The sequence below is a fragment of the Myxocyprinus asiaticus genome, chromosome 9 (assembly GCF_019703515.2).
Source record: "Myxocyprinus asiaticus isolate MX2 ecotype Aquarium Trade chromosome 9, UBuf_Myxa_2, whole genome shotgun sequence".
NCBI classification, from domain to species: domain Eukaryota; kingdom Metazoa; phylum Chordata; class Actinopteri; order Cypriniformes; family Catostomidae; genus Myxocyprinus; species Myxocyprinus asiaticus.
In genome coordinates, this window is record NC_059352.1 from 26103628 (window position 1) to 26126471 (window position 22844).

The 22844-nt window shown below is 38.9% G+C and overlaps 1 protein-coding gene across 19 annotated transcripts in view; it reads right to left on the minus strand.

Moving 5' to 3' along the window:
• Nucleotides 1-22844, minus strand: part of LOC127445611 (disks large homolog 1) — a 234115-nt gene that overhangs the window by 124601 nt on the left and 86670 nt on the right. For 9 of the 19 annotated variants that reach the window (XM_051705770.1, XM_051705765.1, XM_051705769.1 and 6 more), the window contains one exon: nt 18605-18715. The exons of the other annotated variants lie outside the window; for them this stretch is intronic. In XM_051705770.1, the coding sequence (XP_051561730.1) occupies nt 18605-18715 (111 nt within the window). The remainder of the gene's footprint in view (nt 1-18604; nt 18716-22844) is intronic. 19 annotated transcript variants of the gene reach the window in all.

The window sequence follows — 22844 nt, forward strand, 5'->3', positions numbered from 1 at the left end:
GAAGAAATAGAAATAAACCTTGTGTAAATTGTCAGCTTTACGCTAAGCTAAAATGCTATTTCTAGACATTTTACATGCACATGTTACCAGGCACAATCATATTTTTTTATCAAGAAAATTCACGCTGGATCCTAATTTCTAGTAAGATGTATTCTTGATAATAATTTTTTTATTGTTTTCCTGTAAAAATTTCTAAAAATCATTAAAACAAGATACATTTTATTTATCTTGTTTTAGAAACAACACTGCATAAGATATTTAGGTTTTTCAGAGAATGCATTTTATAACATGTGTATTTTGTCTTACTGTACTAGCAGAGTTTTTATAGTCAAAACAAGTGAAAAAATCTACCAGTGCAAAGTATTTAGAATACGTTACTGATCTTGGGTAATCTAACGGTATACGTTACAAATGATATTTTACAGCATGTATTCTGTAATCTGTAGTGGAATACATTTCAAAAGTAACCCTCCCAACCCTGACAGGGGCATATAATCAAAATAACAAAGTGGAAAAGAAAATCATACCAAATCCAAACCTTTCACTCTCTCCAACATCTTGCACCGGCCATTACTGCAGTGACTTAAAAATCACTCTACGACATCAGGTGGAAAAATACCAATACAAATTAGATCATAAATACAATTGTAAATATAACTAAAAACTAAAAAGGCACCTGGACCTGATTCAGTCTCTACTGCCTCCCTTACACTGTGCAAACCAACTAGCTCCTCTCTTCACTGACATCTTTAATCGGTCTCTGGCCCTGTGCTCAGTTCCACCCTGTTTTAAAAACTCAATAGCTGTCCCAGTACCCAAAAAGCAAAGGATCTCATGCCCAAATGACTATAGACCAATTTCTTTGACATCAGTAGTCATGAAGACCATTGAGAGACTTGTGCTTACATATCTTAAAATAATCACAGACCCCTTGCAGTTTGCTTACAGAGCCAACAGATCCGCAGAGGATGCTGTGAACATGGGCCTGCGCTACATCTTACAGCATCAGGATAATACTGGATTGTACGTTAGGATTTTGTTTGTGGACTTCATTTCTGCTTTTAATACAGTCATTCCCAAGCTTTTACAAACCAAGTTGGTCCAGCAGGCTGTGCCAGACTCCATCTGTCTCTGGATCACTGACTTCCTGACAAATAGGAAGCAGTGTGTGAAACTAGGTAAACATACCTCTGACTCACTGACTCTCAGCAGCGCTAACAACCTAGAGCTGTACACTGTAAAGACAGTGGAGATGACTGTAGACTTTAGAAGATCACCTCCACCCTCATTCCACCTAGTCATCAACAAATCACCTGTTGTAGTCAAAAAATCTTTTAAATTCTTAGGACAATAATCTCCCATGACCTAAAATGGGACAATAACACTGCCTCCATTACTAAGAAGGCACAGCAAAGGATGTACTTCTTGCGGCAGCTAAGAAAGTTCAACCTCCCACAAGCACTGATGACACAATTCTATACAGCCATCATAGAGTCTGTCCTCACGTCATCCATTTCTGTGTGGTTTGGATCAATTACCACATGTGAGAGGATGAATCTCCAGTGCATCATCAGGACAGCTGAAAAAAACTTTGGCTGTAGTTTGCCTTCTATGCAAGATCTGTATGATACACGATGCAGAATGCGAGCAATTAAAATACTAACAGAGGACTCTTCACATCCTACCCACTGTATTTTCCAGCATCTTCCATCAGGAAGGAGATTCAGGTCCATTAGAGCAAAAACAACAAGACACAAGAACAGTTTTTTCCTAGAGCTGTATCTTTGCTGAACACATAAGAACATAGGTGGTGCTGCTCTCCCTAATATCATGAGACATTTTTAGTGTATATCTGTACATTTGTATTTGCACTCTCTGTCCATACATACATACAGTACATATTATATATAAGTTCTTCACTGTTGTACACCTCTGCTTTTCTCTCTTTATCTATTCGCACATATTTGTATTTACTGTATTGTATTACATGTCTGTACTTATAAGCAAGTTTGTCTTAATGTATGTCCTTTGTCTGCAACTGTCAAGTCAAATTCCTTGTAAGAGTATTACCTGGCTATACAAATCTATTCTATCTATAAACAAAATAATAATAACTGAAAAATAAACCATGACCAATAGATAGTCTAACACAAACCGCATAAATGTTTGTTTCATAAATGGCAACAACAGGGACATAATTTGATGTTCCACTATATTTTCAGAGTTTGGACATATACTTTATTATCACCTGCTTGTGGAATCTCCAAACTGCAAATAAAGGAACTGATTTTAGCAAATTGTGCTTTGGGCCACTTCATGAACATACAATACACCCACTGTTTGCGCGCATACACCCACAGATAGCGCAAACACACCCACCCACACCTATGTGCGCTTTGTGCTGGCACAAAAATTGCACTTAGTATTAGCGCCCTCACTAAAATTGGATAAGATGTAGCGCACTCACGAAAATAGAGCCCGATATGTCTTGCAACTTTTGATCTCAATCAACATTTTGTTGCCACTAACAACTTCTTTAGGCTACGTGTAATTTATATTCTTACTGTATTAATGACAACAGCATTATATACACATCTTCACAGAAATGGTCATTTTTAACTAGATTTTTTCCCCCCCATTTTCATAGCCACATTTATGCTAAGTTGTTGCCAAGTTGCTGCTTTGCAGTTGCTAAGTGGTTGCTAAGTGGTGTTAGTGGTTGTTAATGCATAGCTTTGTGGTTGCCAGGACATTCTAGGTGTTTACTAGGGAGTTGTACAGTGGTTGCTAAAGTGTTTTGTGTGGTTGCTAGGTGGTTGTAATATTCTTGTCCCTAGATATTGCGTGGGTCTCCATTTCAATGCAAGTCTATCAGATTTTTTGCCTGTTTTATTGTCCACCAGGCAAAAATCCTACAGTACATTGATCACTTACAAAAGTAACAGCACACCTCTTGTCAACAAGTCGCACAATTTGACGTATCATTTATGAAACACAAATGCCATTGTTTAATATTTATGGCTAGAGGTTTGTTTAAGTATGTGCAAAAGTTACTGAAAACAACTCATATGAAATTGTTGTTACATGGATGATGTAATAAAAAAGCAACTACACATTTTTCTGTAGTTCTGTAATATGGAAGCTAGTGTGGTTTGGTAAATAAATCAATTAACCTACTACAACCTACCAAAAGTAAAATTTAATTCATTTAATTAGTGTAGGGAAGGATTTCTTAAACTCAGGTCAACATAAACCCATTTCTACTACAAAGATACACTCTTACACACACTCACACAAACGCCTGCTCTCACAAACACAGACATGCTTGTTGAAATACTCAGACTCATTTTAAAGGGGCCTCTCCACTATAATAAGCAGCTGTCTCTTTTGTTTACTACCTCACACTCTTTGAGCCGTTCCCTCATCTTTTTCCCCAACCAACAGCATTATGGGCAATCAATCGATAGCACAATATAAGGACAAAAGCCTTCAGAGCATCCCCTGCCACTTCCTCAAGCTCCCAGTCTCAAGGCCAGATGAATTCTGGCAGTAAACACAGCAAGAGATGAGCAGTTATTTCAGAGATGGAGTGTCAAGCACTTGGGGTAACAATAAAAATGGTATGTGGTGCCACTCTACATTTGAACAGACGTATCTTCTGTCAGCAGGCACCGCATGATTGTCCAATTATCATCTTCACAGTAAATTTTTCCTTGAATGCTCAAAAAGAGAAAATGCTATGAAGGTATAAAAATGTAGGAGCATTAAAAGACTTCTAAAATGCATTACAGCATCTAATGATAAGAAAAAAACATGAGTATACTGTTGTCAAGGGGCTTGGGGATTTACAGAGAGAAGACTGTAAAAAACAAAATCTCAAATTAAATGTACAATTTCCAATTACATAACATCTGTAATGAAAAAAAAAATAATTATAACAATGCAAAACAGAAACATCCTCACACTTTCAGACCAGATGTTCATGAAACAGTTAAATTTTAACTCTTGTTTAATTGTTTAAAACAAGCTTGTCAAAATAAACTGATCAGTGGACTGATAAATCGGCTGGTATTCTGAATTTATATTTGATATATTTTTTCTTACAAATGGTTTGTAACTTCCCTGATGAGAGCAGTTTCATTCTCAGCACAATACAAGGTAAAAAGATTTCTTTAAAACAAGGAAATCTATTCCAAAACCCATTTCATTTAATCTAAAGAAAAATGTTTTATTCTGCTGACACCCTTGAAAAGTTTTTGTGTGTGTGTGTGTGTGTGATTAACATTTTTTTTATTGATTCATATATTAAACAAAGAAAAGCAAAACATACAAACAGAATCAATACTCAACCCCCACTATTACCCCCCACCCCACCCCAACAACACCCCAGTGGTCACACATGATTATAGACACACAAAAAAACAATAAACAAAAACAAAACAAAACAAAGAAATATAATAATCACACACATTAACCACTACACCTCTCTCTCCACTGCCCCTCCCTGAGAGCCATCCAAAAACAGCAGATATTTGCCCCATTTCCCAACAAACATGTCCAAATTCCCCAGTCTTCTAGATAACCCTTCTTCAAAAGCCACACTCCCCATCTCCAAGCACCACTCCTGAAATGGGGGCGCTCCAGCCAACTTCCATCCCCTTAAATCTATTTGTCTGGTGATCATGACGCTGGTTAGGACCCAGTTTTTTATGTGCTTATTCTCTATATTGATGACCGCCCCATCGCCTTAAATACAGAGTTTGGGGCAAAATGAAATTTGAGTGCCCAATACATCACACATAAAACTCTGGACCTTCAACCAAAGTTCTTGGATCTTAACACACCACCAAAAGACATGGGTTGTGTCTCCATCTTCTGATTGACATCGCCAGCAGGTGGGTGTGTCTTTAAGACCAAACCTATAGAATCTAGAGGGGGTCTAATAAAATTGATGTGAATCTTGAATTGCATAAGGCGCACCCTTGCATCTCTAGATGCAGACTTGACATTTGCCCAGTGCCCTGTTTTGGCCACTGAAAAGCCGTTACCAGTCAGTACACTGTCAGAGCCAAAGCTTCGGATTTATACCAGTTAACTCTGTATCCCGAGAACTTAGAAAAGGAATGAATAATTCTGTGGAGACAAGGCATAAATCTAGTAGGGTCAGAGACAAATAATAAAATATCATCTGCGTAAAGCAAAAGCTTATGCGCCCTACCTCCCGCTACCACCCCTGGAAAATCATCTTCCTTTCTTATCGCAGCTGTTAATGGTTCCAGGGCAAGACAGAACAATAATTGGGAAAGAGGGCAACCCTGCCGGGTGCCACTATCCAGAGTAAAATAATCTGAAATTAATCCATTTGCTTGTACCTCCGCTACCAGGTGTCTATAAAGTAACTTAATCCATCCAATAAAAGTATTTCCGAACCTGTATATTTCCAAAATCTTAAAAAGATAATCCCATTCTACCATATTAAAAGCATTTTCGGCATCAAGTGAGATGGCAGCGATCAGAGTCTGATCATTCGCCACTGACCACATGATATTGATGAAACGCCTAATCAGGGCTCCAGACAAAAAAATGACTTAAGAGCCATTGGTTCCTAAACTGAAACATTAAGGAGCCAAATTGCTGTATTTGGTCGCCAAATCACAGAATTGCTCAATTTAGATTGCTGTTCAGAAACAAGCTAGAAAGGGGGCCTGGGTAGCTCAGCAAGTAAAGATGCTGACTACCACACCTGGAGTCGCAAGTTCGAATCCAGGGCATGCTGAGTGACTCCAGTCAGGCTTCCTAAGCAACCAATTGGCCCGGTTGCTAGGGTGGGTAGTCACGTTGGGTTAACCTCCTTGTGGCCATTATAATGTGGTTCTCAATCTCGGTGGGGAGTGTGGTGAGCATGGATGCTGCAGAGAACAGCGTGAGCCTCCATATGAGCTAGGTCTCCGCAGTAACATGCTCAACAAGCCACATGATAAGATGCGTGGATTGACAGTCTCAGATGCAGAGGCAACTGTGATTCGTCCTCCACCACCAGGATTGAGGCGAGTCACTACGCCACCACGAGGACTTAGAGTGCATTGGGAAATTGCCAAATGATTTAATGCCCAATATTTTTAATTCTTTGACATATTGTCTTCCTAGAACAGTTAAGGAACAGAGTGTATCGAATCTCATTGGTTTATGACAATAATAGTGTTAAAACTAGCAAAGTGCTCAGAGCTCGCCATTTACACATCCGAACCTCGCATGGCGTCCATGTATTCTCCAGTTTTCTGAATTTTTTAATTCCTGATTGGCCGATTAGTTTCTCAAGACGCGATGGCTCGTCTAAACAGAATTAATTCACAAACCTCCTGAAATTTGCACAAATACATTTCTTCCTGTGGAGCGCATTTCACAATAGCCTGGATTAAAACCGTGTCCCTTTGACTTACAAATGTTGCACAATGGTCTGTCAGTGACTCTCCAAGCAGGTGATCCGGGCCGTATAAACTGGACACAGTCAGTGGATTGCTGCTTTCACTTGATCTGCACGAAAGCAACTTTTAAAGTAAAAGCACTTCATGTGTGCTACAAGTAAATGTTATTTTTACTGTGCACTATAAGTAAATGTCATATTCACTGTGCACTTTATGTACAATTCATTTAATTTGTTTTTGTTTTTTGTTTTTGTGAGGAAATGCGATTACAAATGTGCACATACTGTCCATGGTTGCTGGATTATTGCATGCACTGTTGTTATTTCCTTCTTCCTAATGTATTACCATTTCTTTATGTGCAAACAACTACTAAAATGGGAATAAACAGAAAACAGGAAAAACTTATATCTATCATCAAAAACACAATCTAATTCTGAAAGATTTTTATTTTTACAAAGGAAAAGTTTGATGTGAAAGTTTGAGCAAATATAATGCCAAATTCAAGTAATTTAAAAAAATGTTTTTTATTTAAATAGGCCAATTTATGTACATGTAATATACTATTATATTAAAATATGTGATATTTCTGCATTATATTGGCCTATGGGCCACCCTGCTCTCTGGATATTGGCATCGGCCATTAAAAAACCCGGTCAACCTCTAGTCTCTATCAAGAACAGGATGGGAATACATCCACACCTCAACCACTGACAGCAAAACATGCATTCCTACTTTTATTCTACATTCTTATACATCCTGACCAAACCTATAGTGAGAGAAAACACAAGATATAATTGCCATACTTATAAAGTAAATAGTGGTTCTATCACTGCATAAATCATGTTTTGTTTTCTTTTTAACACAAGAGCAATTTGTTCATTCAGTCTCACAAATGCAACCAACAATAACTGCAAGGCAAACCAAACAATCAGTACATTTCATAAACTTCGCTACCATAACAGCAAAAATGATTCTAGGAAAAGAGGGGCAAAAATAAGGAAATAAAAATATGTAATTTAATTTTTAAGAAAGTTTTAAATTATACATGCAACAACTTGACACTCACTGTAGCTACTCTGCAAAAAATGGGCTCATTCCAAACATTCATGTGTACTCGCATTTGACACTAAAACTACATTGTAAAGAGTAACCACTGCTACTAACAACGCAATAAATGTACACACTTTAAAACCAGTGGAGATAAAACGTATTTCTGCATATCAAAAAGGAAGGAAGCTGTTACAGCGGAGGCGCTATTACTCTCCTCTTGTCCATCTGGTCTGTCCTGTGATTTACATGCAGCGCTCAAAGTCACTCTGTCTGGAGCACATATATCCTTTCGGCATGCATTCCACAATCCTGCTTCACGAATATAATAATAGTAACTATTACCCACCAGCAACTGCAGCTGCATTCTCCTGGTCCTCCTGAGGCTCCAAATCAGACGCCGTCCCATCTTTTTGGCATACCAAATGGAGGTCAGCATGTCACCTTAGAGTCCCGAGGTGTTACCCTGCACAATGTGATGTTCAATGTCTGAAAGACCACCAGATACAGCAGAGTACTCCTCTGCTCTGACCCAAACTCCCCACCCACCCCTAGATGCTGCGTCAAGGTGATCCTATGATGCGGTGCACACAGGATAGGATAGTGAGATTAGGGGTCTATGAGCTCGCCCCCACTCGAGTTTCACGGGAGAACATGTGGACCTGCATGCCGGCTGCTAGGACAGGGGGACGGAAAGAGCTACATGACTCTAAACTGTGATCTGTTAGATTCTCCAGGAATGATACAGCTCATTTTTCACTAATGCTGTCTCTCTCTCTCCCCCCTCTTCTTCCCCTGTGGTCCTCTTCTCTTTGCTCTCAGACAGACTAACTGAGGCTTTCACACAGGCAGGGAGGACACGGTTCAAGGCAGACCAGTGGCGGATTTAGGCATGGGCAACATGGGCAGTTGCCCAGGGCATCATCTTGTTGGGGGGGGGTGATTGCACGAGGCACCCACACAGACCCCCCCCCCCCCCCAGTCAACAACTTTGGGGGCGTGTTGAAATAGGTTTCACCCAGGGCGCCATACAAGCAAGAACCGCTACTGAGGTAGACCAATGACTGGAACATGGCACGGTACAAGCAGAGACAGGGAGGTGGTCTGGAATGCTGAGAGCACATCACATTAGAGACAGAGTGGCTTAAAAGAGTGTCATGCTATGATCCATGTAGCCACATCCAGTCATCCTGTTATACATTTAATGAATCAGTCTAGCTACATCCTTTATTGGATGTAACAACGTGTTACAGGAGGCATAACTATGATTTCTAAATGTTTAGGTCTCTGTATGCATTACAAAGAGGAAGACTGATGTTTATTTAGTGCTAGAATGCAGTAAAGTGAGAATTAGTGACATCTTGTATGCACTTTGTATTTATAATTAAGCAAAATCACAATATAGCAAGAGTGTTGTTGAACTAAATATCAGCATGGTTCGGCTGTAGGTATGAGTCTACTGGTAATCACAGCCTATGCTGATGTTTAGTACAACATGACTGCTCATGTGATATTGCTTTTATACAACATGATTTTTTTTTTTTTTCTGCTGGCCCAGTGGGACCAGTAGTACAGAAGTTCAGATTTTTACTTACCCTGCCAACATTTTTCACTGGCCCCACCACAAAAAAAAAAAATTAAAAAAAATAAATAAATAAATAAATAAATGATACAATTAACTTTAGTAACAAATTCTTTAGAATTTTTTTTGTTATATATATATATATATATATATATATATATATATATATATATATATATATATATATATATATATAAAATAGCTTGAAATTATACAACTGTTATATAACTCCATGAAAAACAGTTCCAAAAGCATTCAAAGCAAGATTAATTGTTGCGTATCACCAAAGTCTTTCTAGCCAGTCAGTCCATTGGCGGCCATCTTTGGAATGCTCTCGGCCATGTAAACAAGCGGCATACAAGAGCAGCTCCTATATACTTGAATGGGAAAAGACAGAAATCTCCAAAACGGTTGGTCAAGATTATGATCAAAAAACATATTTCTAATCAGCAGTAAAATCTGACAATACTGGAATCATAAATTGTGCCTCTTTACCTCAGATTATGCCAAAAAATTTAAAGTTTCCTTGCTTGAATAGCTAACACGCATGCGCATTCTCGAGTTGATTGACAGGTGATATCTGTAACTAAATGGTGCTTTGCTTTTTTACCTGTAACATGCGACTTCCTTTCTATATCTGTTGACCGTTGGGCAATCCAATTTCTACCATTCATTTTAATAGACTTTGCCCATCTCTGCTAAATAGCCTCTGGTATCACCAAGCAACGCACAGACTGACAGGCTGTCTGGTACAATGCAAATACAATCAAGATGAATAATACAAGTAGTGAAATGTCCCAGTGCTGTTATACTAAATACGAGCACACTTGAAACGCCCCCTATCAAATCAAATTAGTAAGAATTGTAACTGTAAACTCTAACTTCCAGGTATTGACAGTGTACTGTCATAGATATATTGGTTCATCAGTTTATATCACCTTTACAAGCCCAAAATATCAGCTGAAGATTTGGCAGCTTTAGCATGCTAATGGCAGATTACATTAGAGTAAAGACAGGTAGACACTCCAAATATTCACTTTGGCTTCCTGAGGTCACCTCCTTCACCCCTAAGGCAAATTGCAAAAGCTCTGATGAGGTTTCAATGACTTGGACTAAAGAGGTTAGTAAGATACCTTGGTTAATTCTGCAGCAGTAAACAAAAAGTACTATGTCGCATGTTAATGAAGCAAAAATTAAAAACTAAAATGATGATAAAGGACAGCATAGGTTCAAGGGTCTGCTGGTAAGTTTAATAAAATCAACATTATGTTCGTATTTTTTATTTGCTGTTTTTGTGTACAGTCACATGCCATCAGATTATATGGTTCATGTAACAATACATATTAGATTCTATATTGTACCAGTACCTACGAAAATTTCCCTACGGGAAATTTCATATGATTTTTTTAGGGGCCAAGCACAGAAGGTATCTTGTATCTGTCAAGTGTTCTTGTTATTATTATTATTACGCCAAAAGTCTATGACAGCTCATAGAACTGTACATAGAAAAGTTATGGAATTTGTCACACTGATAGAGGACATTCTTAAATATAACTGACCCAAATTTGGGTTCTCACACTCAAACCCGCAAGTGCCACCAAGAGTTCAAAATTTCACTTATGTTTCAACCTGTAACCTTTGCACCATAAGTCCTAGAAATAAAATACTTTTTCCTCTGATTCATTGGGTCCTGCCTCATGCCCCCACATCGAAATATTGCATTTTTCAGTTCTGCCCACTAGATTTTCTGCCATTTTGAATTTTCACTCATGAGAAAATGTTATGAGATTTATTATGATAGACTATACCATTCTCATATAACGCTTCAACGAATCTGACCACAAGCATGTCAAAATGAGCGTGAGGCTCTATCTTTGCAGTGCTTTATCGTATTGACACGAAACTTGGCATATGTAATCACAAGTATGACCTGAGGGTACCTGCACAGTGAAATGCTATGAAAAATTGCTATTTTTGCGAATAACTTCTGAATAGTTTGGCCTACAGAGACTGGTCTCTTTAGATTCCTTGGGGCATACCATCGAATGACACCCAATTTTCCTATGTCAGCCATATTGGACATCGGCCATTTTGAATTTTGTCTTAAATTACTGTGTTTTACAAACACATTATGAAATTTGGTATGTGTCATTGGGGCCATGTCCTGTAGGCACTCAGAATGTTTGGGGACAGCACCGCCTACTGGTCAAAAGATACAAAGAAATGCTTAGAACTTATAAAGCTTATACTTCTTGTCCACCATTTTGAATTTCCTTGAAAAACTACTTTTTTGATTTGCATGAAATTTAGCATGAATCATCTATAGACACTCATGACAAAAAGTTATGAAAAAGCTTTTTTGATAGAACAAACCATTAATGTGTAACGCATCAACGAATTTAATGGCAAGATGAGGATGTATCTCTTAAACGCTTTAGTGAATTGACATTAAACTTCATGTATGGCATCGTGACAAAGCCCTTACAATACCACATCAATTTGATGACAACGCCACCTATTGGTCAAAAGTTATAAGCATTTGTATAACATTCTAAGTAATAAAACAAATTTCTTATTTTACACCGATCTGCTTAAAATCATCACTGGAATTCTGTATTCAATCAAAATGTTTGCCATTAGTGTGCTTTGCCCCAAAACTGCTGCTTGCAGCTATATTTTCCCTTAATTCTTAGAAATAAAAGTTTGATGTTGGCCAATTAGACAATCGCTTACTTTCAGAACTCAAAACTCTATCCCCAGCTCAAATGTATTGAAGCTCAAATGTCTCTTTCTGAAATTAATAAAGTTGTGACATCACAATGTAATGCTGACTTTCCAGAAGGGGTTGCTATTGAATGATGGGACTTCACCAGCTACGTTAGACCAGATGGAAACCCACGAAACATAATAACGTAACTGATTTCACATGGTGAGAGGTTAGCCAATCATGAAAGAGGCTATTTACATAAAGGCCTTAAGGTACAGTATCAAAAGACAGCCTGCTAAATTTTAAGGGTCAAAGAGAGAGAGGGAAAGAGTGGAAAACAGTTAAGAAAAAATTAATTATGAAAAATAATAATAAGTCAACCTTGGGGAGAAAATGATGAGAGAAATATTATATTAACCCTTTAAGGAACACCAAGGGAAATCAGAGTTTAGTTCAGCCATTAAGTATCCTTGTCAACAGTTGTTATGTGTCCCTTTATTTGGAAATGTTAACACATGGGATTTTAAGTCTTTACACTCACAGTACACTTAGTGCCCCCACCACAGATCCTCTTGTCCCCACAGACACTACTGGCTAAGACAAATTACTGATTGTACCCGAGTCAGAAAAGCACCTTATTAGAATTCAAGGCAGTGTAAGGCAGAAATGCCTCCACCACCAGCTCCCATTACTGTATACGTCTGGACAAATCTAATGCACTTACTGGCCTGCAGCTCCAGCCACATTAGCTCCAACCGCATTACTCTCCACTGCTGATGACAGGCACTGAAGACATGAACAATATAAAAAGATGGAAACGCCAGAGACCAGATAAGATGCAAAGATTATGAACTAAATCAAATAATCAAAAGAAAAACAAAAGAATTGCCACATTTTCTAGGTCACAGTCACTCATGTGTGTCTCTTTCTCTGATGAGAGGGAGAAGGAAACATTTCCAGAGGACAATACTGTTCTATTGACTAGTATATACATTAGAAATATATTATTTGAAGACAGCTGGCCAGAACAATTCCAGTTTGAGGGTGAAAACAACCATTTCACCAAAAATAAACATACAGTTTTAAAAATATTAAAATACCTCAAGAAGTAAAAACAGCATAGCTGTAAAATAAACTTCTAAATACATTTTAACCAATTTTAATAATTCGATGACAAACTGCCTTATTCCAAATGATTTTTGTCAAGAAATTTTGAAATAGTCTATACAAGGACTGAAAAAGCCAATACATCAAATCAAATCAAATCAAATCACTTTATTGTCACACAGCCATATACACAAGTGCAATGGTGTGTGAAATTCTTGGGTGCAGTTCCGATCAACATAGCAGTTGTGACAGTGATGAGACAGTACCAATTTACAATAACATCAAATTAACACAGCACAATTTAAACGTCTGATATACACATAATTACACTCAACAATATACAAATAATAACATACACTGTACAGTATACAACACGCACTATATAGATACATATTATTCAATAAAAATGAAAAATAAAAATATATAAAAAAGTATATATAGTAGTAAATATAGAATGTACAGTATTGTACTGTATTGACATTCAGGCTGTCGGTTGATAGTCAGTTGTTAAGAGAGAATATAATATAATAATAATATAATTTATGACAGTCCGGTGTGAGATATAAGAGTAAGGGTAATAAAGTGCAGTGCTGATGTATTTTGATCGTGGGAGATCAAGAGTTCAGAAGTCTGATTGCTTGGGGGAAGAAGCTGTCATGGAATCGGCTGGTGCAGGATACCGCCTGCCTGATGGTAGCAGTGAGAACAGCCCATGGCTCGGGTGGCTGGAGTCTCTGATGATCCTCCGAGCTTTTTTCACACACCGCCTTGTATATATTTCTTGGAGGGAGGGAAGCTCACCTCCGATGATGTGTCTGGCAGTTCGCACCACCCTTTGCAGTGCTTTGCGGTTGTGGGCGGTGCTATTGCCGTACCAGGCGGAGATGCAGCCAGTCAGGATGCTCTCTACAGTGCAGGTGTAGAACCGTGTGAGGATGTGGCGGTTCATTCCAAACTTCCTCAGCCGTCTCAGGAAGAAGAGGTGCTGATGAGCCTTCTTCACAACTTCTTCAGTGTGGATGGACCATGTGAGTTCCTCAGTGATGTGGACACCCAGGAACTTGAAGCTGCTGACTCTCTCCACTGGTGCTCCATTGATGGTGATGGGACCGTGTTCTCTGTCTTTTCTTCTGAAGTCCACCACAAGCTCCTTTGTCTTACTGGCGTTGAGGGAGAGGTTGTGCTCCTGACACCAGTGTGTCAGAGTGTGCACCTCTTCTCTGTAGGCTGTTTCATCATTGTCAGTGATCAGACCTACCACCGTCGTCTCATCAGCAAACTTAATGATGGCATTGGAGCTATGTATTGCCACACAGTCATGTGTGTAAAAGGAATACAGTAGTGGGCTGAGAACACAGCCCTGTGGGGCTCGGCTCCAGTGTTGAGGGTTAGTGATGAGGAGATGTTGCTGCCTATTCTAACCACCTGGCGTCTGCTTGACAGGAAGTCCAGGATCCAGCTGCACAGCGAGCTGTTTAAGCCCAGAGCCCGGAGTTTCTCATCTAGCTTGGAGGGCACTATGGTGTTGAATGCTGAGCTGTAGTCTACAAACAGCATTCTCACATAAGTGTTCTTTTTTTCCAGGTGGGAGAGAGCAGTGTGTATTGTAGATGCAATGGCATCATCAGTGGAGCGGTTGTTGCGGTAAGCAAACTGCAACGGGTCAAGAGAGAGAGGCAGCACAGATCAGATGTAATCTCTGATTAGTCTCTCAAAGCATTTGCTGATGATGGGGGTCAGAGCAACAGGATGCCAGTCATTTAAGCAAGTTATTTTTGATTGCTTTGGAACAGGCACAATGGTGGATGTTTTAAAGCATGTGGGGACTACAGACAAAGAGAGGGAAAGGTTGAAAATGTCCGTAAAAACACCAGCCAGCTGGTTCGCGCACGCTCTGATGACGCGGCCCGGAATGCCGTCTGGGCCCACGGCTTTGCGGATATTCACCCGTCAGAAGGATCGGGTTACATCCGCTACAGAGACGGAGAGTGAACTAACCTCTGTAGCTTCGGCCACGAGAGCTCTTTCCGCGAGGGCAGTGTTATTTTCCTCAAAACGAGCATAAAAAGTATTTAGCTCATCCGGGAGAGAGGCAGCGGTGTTCATGGTGGAGTTTTTATTCCCTTTAAAGTCCATGATGATGTTAATTCCCTGCCACATGCTTCTAGAGTTGGTCGTGTTAAACTGTCCTTCAATCTTGCTCCTGTACTGGCGTTTTGCGGTTCTGATCGTTTTTCGGAGGGCATAACTGGCTTGTTTATGCTCCTCCACGTTCCCGGAATTAAAAGCGGAGGTCCGCACATTAAGTGCCTCGCGAACATCGCTATTTATCCATGGTTTCTGATTCGGATAGATCCGTATTGTTCTGGTCGGAACCATGTCCTCTACGCACTTTTTGATGAAACACATTACGCTATCAGCGTAAAGCTCGATGTCGTCATCAGAGGCGGACCGGAACATGATCAAAACATTCTTGTAGCGTAGAGTCTGATTGGTCCGACCAGCACTGGATCGTTCTGAGGGTGGGTGCTTCCTGTTTCAGTTTCTGCCTGTAAGCGGGCAGAAGCAGAATGGAAGAGTGGTCCGATTTGCCAAATGGTGGGCGGGGGAGGGATTTGTAGCCATCCCGGAACGGAGAGTAGCAATGGTCCAAAACCCGGTCCCCTCGTGTGTTGAAACTAATGTGCTGGTGGTATTTTGGTGCGACTGATTTTAAACTGGCTTTATTAAAGTCCCCGATCACAATGAACGCGGCCTCAGGGTGCGCGGTTTCCTGCTCACTTATACTCCCATACAGTTCCTTGAGTGCCCAGTCTGTGTCGGCTTGTGGCTGGATGTACACAGCAGTGATAATGACCGCTGTGAATTCCCTCGGTAGCCAGAATGGTCAACACAGAAGCATGAGAAATTCCAGATCAGGAGAGCAGAAAGACCTGACAGAATGTACGTTCCTCTGATCACACCAGGATTTGTTGATCATAAAACATACTCCACCACCTCTGCTTTTACCTGAGAGGTCTTTCGCTCTGTCCGCTCGGTGCACGGAGAACCCCGCGTGTTCAATGGCTGAGTCTGGAATCTCCGCAGACATCCAAGTTTCCGTAAGGCAGATAATGCAGCAGTCCCTCGTCTCTCGTTGGAAAGAGATCCGCACTTTCAGCTCGCAGAGCTTGTTGTCCAGAGACTGAACATTTGCCAGTAGAATAGTGGGTAGCAGGGGTCGATTTGCGCAGCGTCTTACTCTGATGAGAACGCCGGCTGTTTCCCCTTTTCCTTTTGCGTTTCCGCGGACGGGCAGCCCAGACAAAGGGCTCCGCTTGCGTGTTTGTAAACAGCGGGTCGGCATTGAGGAATTTGAAGTCCGGTTTACGGTGTGAAATTGCTGAACCAATGTCCAAAAGTGTTTGTCTGTCGTAGACAATAAGGCAGACAACATCCAAGACAAAAAACATAAGAATTGTGAACAAAACAAACAAAACATTACTATGTTGTGTTGGAGCTCGCAACGCAGCAGCCATACTCGGCGCCATCTTGAGTTAGCAGTACATGTACATGTACCAAAACCTACTGTCAAATGAATAGGACAGTGGATATTAAAGGAAAAGTTCACTCAAATGCAGCTTGTGCATTCTATTTCTGGTTTTCTGAAGGCATATGATTTTGGCGGACATCAAGATTTCACTGAACATTGACTTAAATTGTGGGTTGTTTCTCATCAAAAACCTATTGTCCTTTAGAAGACCTGTTGTATGACACACAATCCATATGGACTTCTTTAATGATACTTTTGGGTCCTTTTTTAAGCTTTAAAGTGAAACACTATCAAATGCCATTGTTTTGCCATGTATTGAAAAAAAAATATTTCGTTAAAAAGGATCCTGGGGGCCTGGGTAGCTCAGCGAGGATTGACGCTGACTACCGACCCTGGAGTCACGAGTTCAAATCCAGGGCGTGCTAAGTGACTACAGCGACTCCAGGTCTCCTAAGCAACCAAATTGGCCCGGTTGCTAGGGAGGGTAGAGTCACATGGGGTAACCTCCTCGTGGTCGCGATTAGTGGTTCTCGCTCTCAGTGGGGTACATGGTAAGTTGTGTGTGGATTGAGGAGAGTAGCATGAGCCTCCACTTGCTGAGAGTCTCTGCGGTGTCATGCACAACGAGCCACGTGATAAGATGCATGGATTGGCGGTCTCAGAAGTCAAATTAAAAAGAATCCTTATCTGTTCCAAAGTCTAGTTCTGTCCAAGCTTTGTTGTAATTCGAGGTTGAATAACATTGTCGTCTTTTAGGAAAGTCATTTCAATAAAGCATAACTTCAAAAATAAGTAGTTATAGGTACAAACTGTACCATCTTTCTGCAGGCTTTTATACAAGGACAATACGGGAGTCTGTTTTACAACCTACCTCCGAAAATTTTTTGTTCCTGCTAACCTTGTAAACACCAAATGCCCACTTTTAAAAGTCGATATGGCATTCTGTTTAGTGGACACAAACCAGCTCTTTGAATGTGTGAACAGAGAGAGGCAAGAGTAGCACAGCTTCTGTTAATATAATACACTTTCTGTTAATATAACAAATGCATATAAACTGAATTATTCACTGCCGTACACAGTTTATTTGAGTAACTGTGGAAAAACTTCAGACAAATTAAATGATCATATGTTATCCTCCATAACCAATACACTGGAGAAAGCTCATTGTTTTCAGAGAGCATTAAATTTCCAAAACAACCCCCAAACAATTATGGTTACTTCTACTGGAATAGCAAGATTTACATGGACAACATAAATTTAACAGTGAGAAAAACAGAATCACTGAAAAAAAAAAGAAAAAAGAAAAAAGAAAAAAGAAAGGTTTTATTTTGCTGTTAAGGTTTATTTGTCCCACATGAGCCAAATATGTCAAATTATTTAGTCTTTATATGTGTAATTCACCCAAAATGTTTGTTTTTTTTAAGCTTCAATCTTTCAACACACTGTACAGCACAGAAAACAGTAAATCTTAAACTGAAAAGAAAAAAAAAAAGAAAACATGAAAAATCACTTTTCAGCACACTAAATCATATGGACATAATCATAATGCACAATTTGAAAAAAATTAACCATATACTGTAGTCAAATCTTTCAAACAACTAAACTATACCCACAAGCCATTTTTTGCACTGTGACATCTCTGCCTCCTAGTGCTTACAAAGCAAACTACAACACAGCTTTCTCTAATTCAGGGGTTTTCAAACTGGGGTCTGGAGACCCCCAGTGGTCCGCAGGGGGGGGGGGGGTGGTTGCTAAGAGGGTCAGTGGAAAGTTTCAGAGAAAAAAAGAATAATAAAAAAGTAAACATTTACCAAAGTAGACATTATTACTTTCATTCTGTTGTCTAAGGACTACAAATAGACTACAAATACAAATTGAATTGAAAATGATTTTCTTCAGGGTTTTTTTTATCCATGTGACATTACTCTAATAGTGGGTAGAAAAAAGACATGTGGTCAACGTAATACAAAGTAAATATTTTCACATATGTATTTATTGTTATACAAAAACAATATATAATCCAATTACATAAGGGGTCCCTTGCAAAGGTAACATCATATTTGGGTGTCCTTGGATTTAAAAAGTTTGAAAACCCCTGTTCTAAACGATTCTCTAAATAATCACATGGAGAGCTCTATGCAGTTTGGCTTGCAAATAATAATGACAAATGTGTGAATGGAAACCAGAGCATTGCACAGGTTTACCTGCATCATTGCGTCACAAGTGTGCAAGTAAAGTGTGCTGAAGGCAGGGGCTGGGACCTCCTCATTTCCTAATGTCGATGGCCCATCAAAAACACACTCCAGAGACTCTACCTGAAGAAGGGCACGCAGCTTAGGTCATAAATAAGAGTACCAAACAAAAACTTACAGAAACACACACACATATCAAACATTCTGCCCACAAGCAGCTTTTGAGTGAGAGTGAAGTGTGTTTATCTTGATGGAATGCATGGTAGCCTTCACTGAATCCCATGCAGCTACTGACAAACCACAGCAACAAACAGCTGGCAAAGCCACAGACGAGTGAGAGTAATGGGCAGCATGAGGTGACTTCAGCATAATGACTGAACTCTTATCACTCATATTGTCATAATGATGATCGTTCATTATGTGCAAAACACATACAAAGCTTTCTTCTTTCAAAACCACAGATCATCATGATGATCAAACTGCAGACACTCAAAAGCACACACTTTATAATTTGTGTGGCGTAAGACAACAATACAATGGCATCATTGCTAGAGCATGGAGCCATTCAGAGACAGATGGGTCACAATGTGCTCACATGTATCAGCTATGTATCATATTTGGTGGTAAAACATGACATTATTGATTCCTAAATGTTTGATTTCTAAAAGAGTCAGTGGGGATCAGTGAAAACACCTAGCTGATATATAACAATTATGTGGATAAATAATTACAATTATTATTATTTGGGCTGCCAAAGTTAACATGTCAACTTATTTGTAATGCGATTACATTTATTTAACACAGTTAAACGATTCCCACAATTTTTGACCAATGAATTTCCATGAACTTTCCAAGATTTTGCAGTTTTTACTGGATAAGGATTTTTATAAATCATTTTATAGGGATTGCACTCACAAAGAACAATTTCTAGCTGATATTTTTAATATAGAATATAAATAGTTTAGAGCTGAGCATAGCTGATATTCATTATTCATTATAAAAATTTCCACAACTTTTCATGACTTCTTTTTGTGAGAAACAGATCAATATTTAAGCCCTTTTTTTACTAGAAATCTCCATTTCCAAACAGCCCTATGCGCTCTTCTCTCCGAAGAGTTCTTCTTCCATTGTTTTTGGCAATTTGCATTCTTTGTGCACATCGCCATGTACTGGGCAGGGAGGAGAATTTATAGTAAAAAAGTATTTAAATATTTATTTGTTTCTCACCCACACCAATCATATAATTTCTGAAGTTATGGATTTAACCACTGGAGACATATGGATTACTTTTATGCTGCCTTTATGTGGTTTGTGGAGCTTCAAAGTTCTGTCCACCCTTCACTTGCATTGAATGGACCTACAGAGCTGAGATATTTTTCTAAAACTCTTAGTTTGTGTTCCACAGAAGAAAGAAAGTCTCACTTCTGGGATGGCATGAGGGTAAGTAACTGATGAAAGAATTTTTATTTTTGGGTGAACTATCCCTTAAATTAAAAGACTAGAGGACTGCTGGAACAAATTATTAATCGTGTTTGATTATTCGAGTCAACTAACAGCCTTAATTATTATATTATCTCTCTGTATTTCTGTCGCACAGTATGTAATATCATGTAAACCTTTTTTCTTAGTGTAGAACCTGCGGTGACAAACAGACTATTTATTCATCCCAATAAAAACACCACAAAGGAGTACTGCAGTGCTTCAGTATCAATATCGTTGTGGGACTTTGCAGGTATGCAGGCCAGTCAGAGGACGCTACAACTGTGGGACATGGGGAGGCTCAAGATGTCATCTTCATCTGTGCTGAAAATTCCAGCCAAGCATGTAGGGAATCATTCCACAATCCCATAATCAGGAAAAGAACTTTAAACAAGAGTGACATTCTTAAACATGAAATAAAACATCTATGACTATGAATCAATATCAAATTAAACAAAGTGCATCTGCTTTAGGAGGAGATGTCAGGCAGTGTGCCACTGAACCGAAAGGTTAAACAATCCCGTTACACTGGATGAGAGCATCCCTGTGTCTTGACTGCCAGTAGAGCGTTCTGTAAATAGAAACCTGACCAGGGGCATGTGGTTCATGTGTCGTGTGCTGAAGAAAGAGTGCAGGCACGTCATCATCGTTTGGGGCAGAGAGTGTGTAAAGCGAGATCTGATTCAGGGGAAAATGAATCAATCTGAACAAAATTATTTAATGTGCTGCATTAAGGCTGAGAGTCTTGGAAAAATTCACCCCCCTGGATCTATAATCACATAATTTACATTTATAGGTCCCACAGTGTCACTAGCACAGCTAGGAACATGACAGCACTGTTTTTAAAGGGATCAAAAACCCAATCTCCAAATTTAACTTGAACTGGAAATAATATTTACATTGCAAATAATAGCCACAAGGTGGAGTAAGACAGCTGCAGTCACGAAAATGACAGATCATCACATGGTCAGCCTAATTTGAATTTTATATATATATATATATATAGTACTACATAGCACACTTTCTTTTAGCTCACATTATTGTGAGGGAGAGTTGGAGAGTGAGGGAGGATTATTGTACCTTTCATTCCATTTATTTCTTTTATTACTTCAACCTATTTATTTTGTGTTGTCTATTTTGGTACTGTACATAATGTATACATGTTGGCAATAATGTAAATGCTGCCAATCATATAAAATAAAGCTTTGTTGAATTTGACTCTGAGAGTGTGTGTGTGTGTGTGTGTGTGTGTGTGAGAGAGAGAGAGAGAGAGAGAGAGAGGGAGAGACAGAGAGAGACAGACAGAAAGCGAGAGAGAGAGAGAGAGCAGCGAGCAGCCAGAGAGCACCATCAGCCTAAAGCACATGGACTGATTTAGGAGGAATGCAGGCTCATAGTGATGACAGAGCGTGCGTGTGTGTGTGTGTGTGTGTGTGTGTGTGTGTGTGTGTGTGTGTGTGTGTGTGTGTGTGTGTGTGTGCGTGTGCAGGGAAAGAGCGCACTAGCTCGTGCTCTGCACGGCTGAGGCTGATAGGAGATGACAGGCAGTGCTTGTCAGGCGTTGTTCTGTCGGGATGCATGGGGCTGCACTGATCTCAGCCCACCACAGCACAGCACATCACAACATTAGCACTGCTCTCTCTCTCTGCACTTGGAATTATGGCCTGTTAAAACTGCCACACAGTTTGTAGGGCATTCATTTTAAATTATTTGATTTTTATAAATAATAAGGAATATTCAAAGTTTGGGGGTATAAGAAAAGTAAATGAGAATGCTAATTTATGATTTGGCCTGGACAGAATTTCCACCCATAGAAATTGCAAAAAAAAAAAAAAAAAACCTCACGAGATTCCAGCAGAACTGGAACACGCATTATGCACAAACCTTTACATATTTTACATATAAATATTTTGGATTTTTATTTGAAGCCTATTTTTAGGACCATTAAGATTTTGTGCATTGTGACATTATTTTCATAACAATAAAGCACACCACCCCTTTAAAAACAATCAATTTTTCATTACTGTAATGCAAAAAAAAAAAAAAAAAAAAAAAAAAAAAATATATGTTATTTGAATTGTAAAGTATTTATACATCATGGTAGAATTTTGTTGTAATGTTTCATTCTCGCTGATTTAAAAAAAAAAATTGTAATCATAGTAATGCTTTACCTGTAAATGGTTATGACCAGGAATAAATAATGGGTTTTTCCATGTAAAAATCAACCACATTTCAGCAACTTACCTGGGTGAAATTTAGATTTTGTTATCATTTTTTTTACTGAAGAAAGATAAACATAAGTGAGGATAAAAGTCAAAATTTTAAATCCCATGAATCAATATTTTCCATTATTTTGTAGAGGGGGGTTCAAATGAAAATTTTCACTTATGATTTGGAGCAAAATTACAGGTCAACGAACACCTCACTAAGGATATTAATATATTTCTTTCTTTTTTTTTTTTTTTTTTATTGTGGCTTTGCTCTAATTCATTTGCAAAAATGGTCATTTTGATCCTCCTTTACAAAATAATGGATTATTCCTATTAATCTATTGCATCTAATATTTAAAATAAAAGTTATATTTAAAAAACTTGAGCTGGGGACCCTAAGTAATGACCGTAATTTAGTGAAAATAACCGTTGAGAATAATAGGAATTACAAATAAACTATGTTTGTGTATGCGGGGATTCTGCTTAATTGTCATAAAAACACAACTGTCAAAATAAAAAAATAAAAATAAAAATCTGAAAAATAGGCTACATTTTCTTTCATC